At 44.2% G+C, this 12,777-nt stretch overlaps 1 protein-coding gene across 2 annotated transcripts in view; it reads right to left on the reverse strand.

Annotated features, from left to right (window-relative positions):
• Positions 1 to 917: 917 nt before the first annotated feature.
• The window catches only part of LOC136628370 (zinc-regulated GTPase metalloprotein activator 1-like), a 46,384-nt gene continuing 34,524 nt past the window's right edge, over positions 918 to 12,777 (reverse strand). For both annotated transcript variants that reach the window (XM_066604203.1, XM_066604204.1), the window contains exons 12-16: positions 10,722 to 10,770; positions 4,324 to 4,392; positions 4,185 to 4,250; positions 3,061 to 3,184; positions 918 to 1,135 (exon numbers count right to left, since the gene is read on the reverse strand). In XM_066604203.1, coding sequence (XP_066460300.1) covers positions 1,077 to 1,135; positions 3,061 to 3,184; positions 4,185 to 4,250; positions 4,324 to 4,392; positions 10,722 to 10,770 — 367 coding nt within the window. In that variant the 3' untranslated portion in view covers positions 918 to 1,076. The remainder of the gene's footprint in view (positions 1,136 to 3,060; positions 3,185 to 4,184; positions 4,251 to 4,323; positions 4,393 to 10,721; positions 10,771 to 12,777) is intronic.

Consider the following 12,777-nt stretch of genomic DNA (forward strand, 5'->3'; position numbering starts at 1 on the left):
CATCTTAACTAGAGATGAGCGAGTATACTCGCTAAGGCACATTACTCGAGCGAGTAGTGCCTTAGCCGAGTATCTCCTCGCTCGTCTCTAAAGATTCGGGGGCTGGCGCGGGTGACAGGTGAGTTGCGGCAAGGATCGGGGGGGGGGGGGGAGAGGTATCTTCCCTCCCTTCCTCCCCGCTTCCCGAATCTTTAGAGACGAGCCGGGAGATACTCGGCTAAGGCACTACTCGCTCGAGTAATGTGCCTTAGCGAGTATACTCGCTCATCTCTAGTCTTAACACATAGGCTGCCTTCACACGGGGTCATACGTATGAGTGATGTTTTCCTGCATGGCACCGTGATGCAGCAAACAAATCGCAGCATGTTCTATCTTTCTGAGTGCTCTCACATCGCAGCGCCCATTGTTTTTAACGCAGCATCACACCAAGTGCTAGAGGCATGCAATGTGAGGTCTCCTACTGAAAACAGTGCGAGATACCTACATCCCTGAAGTTATGCAAGGCTGTTTTGACATAAAAACGCCTCTCAACCACAAGGAATTCACATGGTGGGGATCGCCCCAGATCGCACTCGCCCATGTAAAGTTAGCCTTAGAGCAGAGGTGTAAATTGAAGCTCCTGGGCCCCAATGCAAAACCTGTAACGGGGCCCCCCAACAATAATGCTTTATTCATAGTACTGGGCTGCCTATATGGAGAAGAGAGGCCTTATGGGCCCCCTAAGGCTCCTGGGCCCGGCTGCAACCGTATTCCCTATAGTTACGCCCCTGCCTTATGGTACGTTCAAATGTGGTACAACTGCCGATTTTCAGTGCTGAATTTCCACATAGAAAATCCACAGCTTTTACTGTAGCATTTACTCACCAGGTATTCATCACCACACTAGTGTGTACCCATCCATTAAGATGCTCAGAAAAGAGGTTTAATTACTTAAATCATTTAATATTAACAAAAATATTACATTTCTGAAGCTAAAATGTAGCAGCACCCTGTAGAAAGAACGGTAATCAAAACTGCATGAACGTGTCTTAGGGAAAAACACCAGTCAATCATCGTCTTCAAGAGGAATGGAAGTGTCAGCTTTTCAGAGCAGAATCAAAAAGTTGTTTGAGAATGTCCTTATCCAAATGTCTACCTAAGAAGGAAAAACAGAATTAGTTTAGTGAGGAGACTGATAACATAACGCCTGAATCCTACCACTGAAGCAGTCACAGTCGGCGATAAAACGGCCTGTCTGATGGGCAAAAAGGAATCCACAAGGCTTCCCTAATGTTGTGAGGCTGATTGTGAGTACACTGCTGTTTAAGGGGTTGTCGTCCCCCCCCCCCCCCTTGAAAAAAAATATTGTTTAAAGGTAAATCAAGCCCATAATTTTTAATAAGTGTAAATCCCAAAACTTTTTCTAACCCCAGATATTTCAGAACTCCAAATAGCACCACCTGATGATTATATTCTGTGTCCATCTTCGTAGCTGTTCCAAAGTGGTCACACATGCTCAGTCTTGCTTCTCCCTTTTCTGCACTGTGTACATGAAAGATTTCATGGTGTAGTGAAGAGCTGTTTTTGAAATGTCATCGTCTTCTCTGCTTGTCAAAGGAGATGATTAGCAAGTGCAACTGCAGTAAGGCAGTCTCTCTCATCACTATTCTTAATTTGTTTTAATTTTTCACATGCGACCATTTCATTGCTTCTATAATACACCGCAATACTCAGTGTATTTTGCCTGACAGTTTTACACATACAGTCAGCCTACCACTTCAATGTTGTGGCTCCTACTGACTGCGGCATCTAAGAGATTGAACAACGGATTGTCATTCTCTCTAATCAAGGTTGTTGCAACAGAGTGTCAGTTGTTTTTCACAGGTGATCCCTGCTACAAATAGCTGTGCCATCCTCATACTGTACATTTTTGGCACTTATGTTAGCTAAACAGTGCCATAAAGTACAGAACATGGTGCCAAGTGCTTAATAACCTTGCATCTAGGATTACAGTACTAATCTTCGGAAATTGTACACTATAGAAACAGTGACACAACATTTTCTCAAAGCGGTTGGCAGAGATATTTTTATTTTACAATTTTGCCCTCTCCCTTTTTGCCCTAAACTACGTTCAATTAATGTACTAACCATGGCATCGGAGTACTGCTTCAGCGCCACAGCATCTGACCGGTGATGTCACTGTGTGTTATGGGTTGGCGATGTCCCGTGAACCTATTACGCTGGCTTCTAATGTAGAAGCCCCGACAAGTTTACAGGACGTCACTAATGACATCCCGTTTTGGGCCTACTATTGGCTGCAGCAGTCACGTGGGCAAACAACCATGTGACCGCTGCAGGCAAAGTACACGGAGCTAGTGGAGGAGCAACATTTATTTTTTGCTATCTTCAACATCCCCCTCATTGCCACCCAACTTTATAATTGAAAAAAACCCTCAAAATTGTTAAAGCTGGATTAACATACAGCATTTTTGCTCTTATAGGCTGTGCTCAAATGTCATCATCTACATGAAAATGTTACAAAATTAGAAACGGCATTAAAACGGTTTGTAAAAAAAAGGATATGAAAAAATGCTTAAAACACCATTTTTTTTGTAAATTTTTTTACAAACGTCTTAAAATGCTGAATTTTTTTTGTGAAGGCATCCTTATTAGGGATGAGCGAGTATACTCGCTAATGCACTACTCGCTCGAGTAATGTGCCTTAGCCGAGTATCTCCCTGCTCGTCCCTAAAGATTCGGGGGTCGCCGCAGCTGACAGGTGAGTCGCAGCGGGGAGCAGGGGAGAGCGGGCAGGAGAGAGGGAGAGAGAGATCTCCCCTCCGTTCCTCCCCGCTCTCCCTAGCAGCTCCCCGCGCCGGCCCCCGAATCTTTCAGGACGAGCAGGGAGATACTCGGCTAAGGCACATTACTCGAGCGAGTAGTGCCTTAGCGAGTATACTCGCTCATCCCTAATCCTTATACATGTTGCCTTTCTCATTTTTTTGTAGAACTACCAAGTTTGTAAAGAAGCTGCTTTGTGTTGTGATAGACGGCTGCATGTAGAACTAACAATCCAGTTACCTATAAACACCATCCGATTCAGTCTTTCTCCTGCCCAGATGACTTGTGTGTCTTCGAGGTCGTACAGCTCATGAACCCCTTGTACAATCACCTGCTGGGGCTTATTGTCTATTGCCACCAAACCCTGTTCAGATACAGAACATCTGATGAAGAACAAAGACAGATTCAAAGAAACCTTCAGCTAATCATGTGCCCCGTCTGTGTATTAGGCTGCGTTAGGGGCTCGGTTCAGGGTTTCAGTCTTTGCGCTCCGTTTTTGGACAAAAAGAAACTAAAATAAAAGGGGGAAAAAAAGGAACCGCTTTCCCCAGTGATTTTAATGGGCTCTCAGTTTGCTTCCGTATTGTTATTTTCCTGTCCAAAAAAACAGAAACCTTACAAAGCTGAAGCAAACTGAAGCTTTTACATTTACTTTCCACTTTTTTGGAGACTCCATTGAAATCAATGCGAGAAAAAAACATTAGTTTTTTTCCCTGTTATATTTCAGTTTCTCTCTTTCAAAAACAGAGCAGACGGACAGAAATCCTTGAACTGAGCCCTAATACAGGTGTGAAAGAGGCCTTAATCATGCTGGTAGAGCGCTGTCCCACATGCAGGTTTCCATGCATATTTTGAAGCCCAAATCAGGTTTGAATCATAAAATGAGAGAAAGTATAAAAAGGACAAATTACTACATTCTTGAATCCACTACTGGTTTTGGCTTCAAACCCCATATAAACCCTGAACGTGGGACAGCACCCAGACATTGCGTTTTTAAATACCCTGAAGGGCGTGTCCTGGAAAAAGCAGTTTAGTTATTACCGACCTGGTACCACATGGGTAATACAAAAAGCCTCAACTTCATTATACCATTTAGAATTCTGTCCTTGGGCCAAAACAGATTAGCCCCACATATGAAGATTGGAAACACCTTCTTTAACCTTCCATGACTACTTTTGTTAGTAAGAGGGAAGAAAATGACCCCCATGCCAGGAAAGTATGCCAAAATAGTCCTACAGTGAAAACCCCAAACAGAGTCTCATATCCCAGCTTCTTGGATCTTTCCAAATTCAACCAGGAAAGAAAGTGATATCTGTGTTAACTGGAGCCATAGCTGACTGTTTATGAGTAGAGAATTTACCTACCTTTAATCTTATCACCTCCATGAACGCACCATTTCTATTTTTGACCATTTTCTCCCATAGCAAATTCTGGAAAACCAAAGTCACCGTTATTATGAAATAACCCAATGCGAGTTCCTTCTAGTGCATTGTGGGATCTTACCTGTATAAAGAAATGGAGATTTTCTTCAATCACATTTCCCAAGACCTCAAATGTAACCGTGACAATACTCTGCGGGAAATAACAGAATGTTAGCTTGTACAGACTATACTGTATGATGAGAACGCCGAGCGTGCAGGCTGGTACACGTTATTCGGGGGAACGAGATCTAGGTAAATTGTAGGGTAACTCCAAAGATCAGGGTCCTGATAACGGGAGTGCAGGGGTCTAGTTCAAAAGTTTGCTGATATTTAATAGTTACTACAATAGAAAAGCTGCAGAGCGTTTTTTTCGTTTTTCACTGTAGTGTCTATTGAAGGACTGTTCCATGCGTAGTCACTGGGACATTATATACTTCTCAACAATGAAATTGCAAACTCCGGTTGATTGCTATGTGCGTAGGCCAAGATGTCAGCACTGTTCAATCTTTCATGCCCCAGTGGTTGGGAGAACAAGAACAAACTCGAATGAAACTAAGAGGTGCACAGAGGCGAACCTCTATATGATGGATCATCAGGTTAGAAGAACTATATGTAGTGATCCATTCTGAACTACAAGTGAAAAGAGACGTCACATTCCAAGCCTAGGGCACTGAACACTGAGCAAACTCTCAAACGCCACTTTAACAACATTGGGCTACGAGCCAGACGTCCTGTGACCGGTGTTCCATTGACTTCACGCTACTGCTCTCAAAGCCCATCATGGTGCAGAGCAAGATGGCAATGGAGGTCTAAACTCTTCAGTGAGGAGATCCGTTTTTCTCTCAGATGCAATGACAGCTGGAGATTGGTCTGGGGATCACATGGGCAATGCCATGTGCCATGAAGAGGTCTTCACAAAGGAATGTCACACCAGTCCAGGGATTACGGTGTGGGGTGGTATAATGTATGGTAGTGGGACCCCTCTAGCCTTCATTCAAGCTACACTAAGCATTATGTTCATTTAGTCGTGGAACCAATGGCCATTTCTCCGAAGAGTCCCCGGAGCAGTAATTCAATGAGACAACGCTAGGCTGCATATTAGTCGTGCAACTGTGAGTATCCGGAATAGCCTAAGCATGCTATCTTAGCCGGTAGCATCTCTGGACTGGTCTGCCATCCATCACATCTGGGACGTCATTGGTCAGCAGTTGCAAAGGGAACTGCATCAGCGCATCCTGGTGATTTGCATGTCCAAGTGCATTCAGTGTGGCAGAAGATTCCTCAACCATTAACCTCACTTGTATCAGGCCTACGTGTAAGAGCATGGATTTCTGTGTGTGATGCTCATACTTGATACTGAGTAAATCAATATGTTTTGAATATTTTGTTTCCATCATTTGCATACCATTAACATGTCTACCGATCCTGTGATTTCCAGAATTCCACGACTTTTCCTTGTGGGTGTTGCAATTTTAATGTTAAGGAGTGTATATAAACTATATATTATGCTATACACACACAGCTGCCACATTCATTGTCCCCAGCCTGTTGTATTTCAGCACAACACTTGAATGCGTTGTCCCTATTAAGAGCCAAGATGAATGTTTCCTTCTTTGTCTCTCTTGGATTCCTCAATAAGACCCAGCTGTTTTCCTCCAGACTGTACCTTCTAACATAGGTGTGAATTTACGGCAAGGAAGTAGAGCTGTCACTTTTAGTACAGTATAGGATTCACTGTAAAGGATCAATAAGCGATTTGGTAGAGCCCATTCATTGACTTGTCACAGTAGTTCGCACCCCTCATTCTATGTACTTGTTAGAACGAATTAGAGGAAGATTTTCCTTAGTGAGAAGATATTGCCCTTGTTACACTTCATCTGAAGCAATAATGTCCTTTAATCTGTTTGGCGCTAAAGTAAATAGTCATGTGTGCTCGCCAGCTCATTTCCAAGTGACGAGAGAGACGCCATCTAAAGCAGGCTTCTGCTAAATAAACAAAGATCATTTCCTCAAAAAACACAACTGGACATTTCACAGAATGGAGCCGCAGCACCTTTTGGCGTCGTGTTTTTCTTCTAAATACGTTAAGCTGGTTCAGTCTATACTGTAATGTCTACCGGAAGGGCACCACCATGCGGCCCAACGACAGTAACGACCTTCAGCTTTTATAGCAATTTCCAAATATAGTTTAATTATCAATTATGATTCTAAACCCTGAATCACGGAGACCGCTGAGCTAAACAGCTATAAAAGTTCAGCCTTGCTACAACCTGCAGGGTCTACAGTCCGATCGGAGAAAGGCAGCATGGGCGCCTTAAAAACAGAGCGTTACGATCACAATTGGTTGTCGACTGAAGATTTTTAAAGAGATTTTTTTTTTTTTTAAATGGGTTTCATTAATTTTTTCAGGTAAATGATGGATACATGATTGTACAAGATTGTAAAGCACTGACAGTAAGGCCTAATGTTCATAGGCGGATTTGAATTGCAGAATCCGCGAGGGACACCCGCGCGGACGATCCGCAGTTCAAGCTGCCCATAGGAAAGCATGGGGTGTCTGCACTTCAATTAACACCTGCGGATTTGATTTGTGGATGCCACATGCGGGAAAGAAAGCGCAGCATGCTCCATTTTACAGCGGATTCCGCGTGGATGGGCTACATTGATCTTTATGGAAGCGAGCCATCCGCAATTCAATTGTGGGTGCGTTGTGAATTTGTAGGCAGATACCTCTCTGATTGATTAGAGACCAAGCAGGGAGGTGGGAAGGAGAGGGAAGGCAGGCACCCTGGGCTTGCGATTTTTTTCTGCGCAGACGATCTGCAGTATATCCGCGTGGGAAGAAAAAAAGGATTGCATCCGTAATCCGCGGCAAAAATGTAAAACAAATTTCCGCAGTGACACGCAGGTCTTACGCTGCGGAACTCTACGTGCGGAATCCGCGTGTGCCGTTGACATGAGGCCTAAGGCTACTATTACAAAAGGGTTAGCAGCTATCGCTAGCGCTAAAGTTTCCTGACAATTGCCGAGCTGCAGTTACTGCTATTAAATGAGCAGGCATAAGGATCTCAGCGACTTTGACAAGCAATGGCATGACGACTGGGTCAGAGCATCTCTGAAGCAGCAGGTCTTGTGGGCTGTTCCTGGTACACTATGTATTGGATAGTACCTAACCAAAAGTAGTCCAAGGAAGGACAACTGGTGAACTGGTGATAGGCGAACAGGAATCATCAATGTGAGCAGGGAGGCAAGGCTAGTTGGTCTGGCCCCATTCCTCAGTAGAGCTACTGTAGCACAAACTGCTGAAAAAGTTAGGACTGGTTAGAATATAAATGAGCCTGAACACACAAAGCAAATCTAATTTAACTAGCATGCTCCAAAATGAAGGGGAATAGACTTAAAGAAAATTGTGTGTGAATGTAAAATGATATCCCATATACCCGCAGCTAACATCCAGTACCTAACCGCCAATTTACCCTAAGGAAAATAAAGTGGGGAATCCCATTAAAATGCCCAGTGTGAATCTAGAATTAGTATACTATCAGGAGTTGTGATGTAGGTCATGTGAACAAACACTGAAAGCCCTGGATCTTAGGAGACAAACACAGATAATTAGCCCCAGATCACAGACACTAACACCGAACCCGCTTCACACGGTATGCTGTAAAAGACGACACATTTGTGCACAGGAAGTTCAGGAAACTTCAGGCCACTTTAAAGTCCAAATTGCAATTGAAAACAAAAATACAAAAACAGCAAATGTATAAGAAAAGGGTAAAAATGCTAAAACAATGATATTTGTAGCTACTAAAAATGGGACTATCGCCAGCTTCACATTAATGATCCATTGTTAACAAAACCTCCCGTCACTCTCAGTGAATAGCCCAATATATGCCCATCAGGTCTCTTGCGGTGTCCATCTACTTACTGTAAGCAGGCAGCAAGACCTTCCTACACAATGCTGCTAACCCATTTGTTTCTGTGTTGTAAACATGAAGCACTGCCCTTGCAGATACATTCTGTTCCGATATAGTAGATTGCAAGGAGTGGATGACAGGGTGGGGAACCGAACTACAGTGAAATCAACATCCCAGGCATTATAATGTAAGTAGCTCATCATCAGAAGGATTCAACACCCAAACGTAGTTTTCCTGAAACCCAGATTTTGTGAAAGTTGAAGAGCTACGCATACAAGAGAAACCTCCAAAATATGTGCACTATAATGTGACTACTCTGACCATGCAAAGTACTGAAAACTAGGATGTGGGAAAAGCAGCAACACGGCTACATGAATATATATGTGAAGAACTCGCCGTCTAGAGAGTGTTTACAGGCACAACCCCTATAGAAAAAGTTTCCTGGCACTCCGCCAATTTGTGCTTGGGTAGGATTCCACTCCGTCCAATGAGATCACTGAAAACCCGGGACTCTGTTGTCATGTTCAGATTTTATGGAGTGCCTGCCCCACTTCTTATCCTGTGAAATTCCAACTCTCTTTTTGGGCAACGTTAACATCCCCATTGGTGACCCAATCTCCCAGCTGCTATTGTCAACTTCCACCCTAGACCTCTCACAACTTAAAACTTTTCCCATGCACAAAGACAACAGTACACTTGACTTGGTCTTCTTTCATCCCTAATCTCTCTGATTTTTTAAAATCATCTCTTCCGCTCTCTGACCACAACTTCCTTTCTTATAGAGTATTCTTGTCTTCTAAGGACATTCTTATCTATCACACAGAAATCTACAGGCCGGTAACACCCAGCAATTTAAAGACTCCCTACAATCATCGCTGTCCCCATTGTCTTCCTTATCTTGTCCCAATCTGGCTGCCAAATAGTATAATAAAACTATCAAAAGTGTCTTGGCTAAAGTGACACCCTCCACACTCCGACCCTCCTGATGCCGACTGTGGCAACACTGGCACAGGTCTAAAACGCATTCCCTCCGGTGGTGCTCTAGGTGTGCTGAACATCTGGAGACAATCACAAACATGGGCAGATTTCCTCCACTACAAGTTCATGCTTATAACATACAACTGTGCCCATCATCATACAAAAACAAGCCTACCTTACCTCCCATCTACTCACTATCCAATAACCCCAAACAACTGACACACTGCACTCCCTCCTCAGCCCTAAAGCACCGCCCCTATGACGGATCTCAGTGCTGAAGATCTGCATGCATATTTCAAAAGAGAATATTGTCAACATCTGGCAGGCTCATCTCTCCACCATCCTACCTGCGCTCTCCGCTCTGCTAACAAGCTTACACTAAATTCCACTATTTTATTTAATTAGACTGCTCTAATATCAGAATTGCAAGTAGGTTTTTTAATGGATCGGTTCTGAGAACGCCATTACTGTAGAAAATTGCTGCTAACACATTTCTCTAGTTATAGCAAAAAAAACTCTAAACAGGAGCTTTATGTTCCAGCATTTTGGTAAACCACCACTTTCGTACCAGTAAATGTAATGGAGTTCCATAATTCCATTTATGAGCAACATCAATTTGAGAAAGAAGTACAAAAATTGCACTGAATGGAGGGGGTTGTCATGACTCGCCGATACACACCGAAACAGCCCCCTGTATGTTGTTAATAGCACTAAAGAGGACAGCCGTGGGATCAAGCTTATCTTGTTTATACAAGTACAGTGATAGAATCACAGTATCAATCCAACTGTATCTAGCGTTCTGCATTGACATGCTAAGAGTATGATATCCAGGAAGCTCCTCATTACGTCCCACATTGTTGTGTATCTGAGTTTGTACATGTATAATGTAATTCGCTTCCTCATCTTTAAAATAAAGGGTCTCATTAAAATGAAAAGAAAAGGGGGCTATCCCTCAGCAAGTGTCCTCTGAGCTGCCATTGTATGCTTCTAATAGAAAACACTTCGGAAGCCCATTCACATGGCTTTATTTGCAGATGAGCTTAAATGTCAAAAGAGGATTCTACAAATGGGGAGGAAATGATTGACATTCTGTAGGAACAGGTAAAACACAAGAGCCGATTCTAGAACCGGGCCGTAAGAAACTAGGACTACTATACACAACAAATGACAACTATGTCATGTGCACAAAGCGGGAAAACCTTATATATTGCTGGAACCCGAAATATTTACTGCATTCATTCAAAGCTGCCATTTTTATTATATTTAATGGCAAATGAGTTGCTTTATTTATGGGGTTACTGTAGGTTCTACAATGCTAAGACATACGAGATAAATGCATCTCAATTAGAGATGAGCGAGCGTACTCGCTAAGGCAAATTACTCGAGCGGGGGGAGATCTATCTCTCACTCTCTCCCCCCCGCTCCTCCCTGCTCACTCCCGCAACTCACTGCTCCCCTGCGCCGGCACCCGAATCTTTAGGGATGAGCGGGCAGGTACTCGCATAAGGCACTGCTCACTCGAGTAGTTTGCCTTAGCGAGTACACTCATCTCTAATCTCAATTCATGTCAATTCATGTCACTTACCTTATCCAGATGTGAATGCGCACTACTGGTGATCAGCTTGTCCTGTAAACTTTAATTAAAAAAGGTATTTTAGGACTACGTCATACATTCAACGGTATTAGAACGACAGGTGAATACAAGTGAACTCATCTGGGCAGGAGACTCTGTGCTGTTGCTGCTTTGTTATTTTGGGCCTTGGGCTTTTGGGGTTATTAGGGCAAGCGCCACATGCATCATAGATAGCCACTTTAGCTAACCTCATCGTAACTTAGACAGCTAGCTACAGGTTAGGTTGGTAGCTAATATAGCACCTGGGGCAACTATCAGAGATTAACCCCACCTATACCTAGATAGCTAGCCATAGTATGGAGCAGTAGAGGTTCGCCCCGTGTGGGCATCTCATAGGCTATATTGAGCCATTTTTGATGTCCATTTCTCATGACCAGTTCTGTTTCTGAAACCAATTTTGGTTCCTGATGAGTCATACATGACGAAACAATATATTCACAGAACAGAGCTACGTGTACAACAGCCGTTGTGCTAAGAGTATACACAATTTTACCCGAAGATCAGTACTCTATCAATGTGCCAACCGGCATATTTCCATTACAGCAGCATAGATAGAGAACTATCACTGATGGGTATTAGTCTAGTCACGCTCTATAGTGACTTAAACTGACACACGTTTATCACTCTGAGGGTGGATTCAGACGACCGTATATCGGCTCGGTTGTCACGCCGAGCCGATATACGGTGTCCTTGTCTGCAGGGGGGGAGGATGGAAGAGCCAGGAGCAGGAACCGAGCTCCCGCCCCCTCTCTGCCCCTTGCCACTATTTGCAATAGGTGGGGGCGAGATGGGGGCGGAGCTAAGTAACACCGCTTAGCTCCGCCCCTGCCCCACCCCTGCCATTGCAAATAGTGGCGAGGGGCGGGGAAGGGGCGGCAGCTCAGTTCCTGCTCCTGGCTCTTCCATCCTCCCCCCCCCCCCCCCCTGCAGACAAGGACACCGTATATCGGCTCGGCGTGACAACCGAGCCGATATACGGTCGTCTGAATCCACCCTAATACTAATCCAAATACACAGGACCGCTTTGCCCTGGGCAGGTCCATTGTGTATTTTTGGACATTTCTTCAATACTGGCTTGTAGCCTAAATTGGAGAAGTATAGTTGTTTGTGGTCTTTTCATGTTGGTCCCAAATATAGGACCTTTTAATCATTAAATAAATCAATAAAGGTTACGTTTTAGGGGTCCCACCCAGTGATTACTGAATACAAGTAAACCACCTAAAAACTGAACATATTGAAGTTATTTCAATCTGTCGATGCAAAGGTTTTGCAGCTTTGGCCGCTATAAAAGTTATGTTAAATTAATCAACACACAAATTTGAACTAATTTAGAATATAACAATTCAAATTCAAGAGCTCGTGTATATGGGCATGAAGGCGGCAGAGCTCCATAGCACCACCTTTTACTGCCACACAGACTGGTGCCATGCACAGTTACAAGCACAAGTGAAGATGATAATTATAGACAAACACCCGCACCTATCTGACTCTAAGACCTCATGTCCACGGGGAAAATCAGGCCCGCCGCGGATTCTTCATGTAGAATCCGTAGCGGGTCCCTCCTGCCCTGCGGACATGAGACCTAAAAATCAGAATAAACTCACCTGCTCCGGACGATGCGGATCTTCCTTCCTTCGCGCCGGATCTTCTTTCTTCGGCCCGACGGATGTGCTCGGCACGCCGGCAGCGTGCCGCGCGCATGCGCCAGGCACATCCGCCAGGCCAAAGAAAGAAGATCCGGCCGCGAAGAAGAGAAGAACCGCATTGTCCGGACGGCTTCCATAGGCTGCAATAGAAGCCTGCGGGAGACCCGCACGAAAATGGAGCATGTCCATTTTTTTTACCGCACTCGGATCCGTGCCTGACAGGAAAAGTGACATCCGCAGGTATTTAACTACCTGCGGGTGTCCAATGCATCCCTATGGGGCGCGGATCCGCGTGTAGGAAAAACGCTGCAGATTTTAAGCCCGTGGACATGAGGCCTTAGGCCTCCTTCACACAACTATAT

Source organism: Eleutherodactylus coqui, chromosome 5, assembly GCF_035609145.1.
Source record: "Eleutherodactylus coqui strain aEleCoq1 chromosome 5, aEleCoq1.hap1, whole genome shotgun sequence".
NCBI classification, from domain to species: Eukaryota; Metazoa; Chordata; class Amphibia; order Anura; family Eleutherodactylidae; genus Eleutherodactylus; species Eleutherodactylus coqui.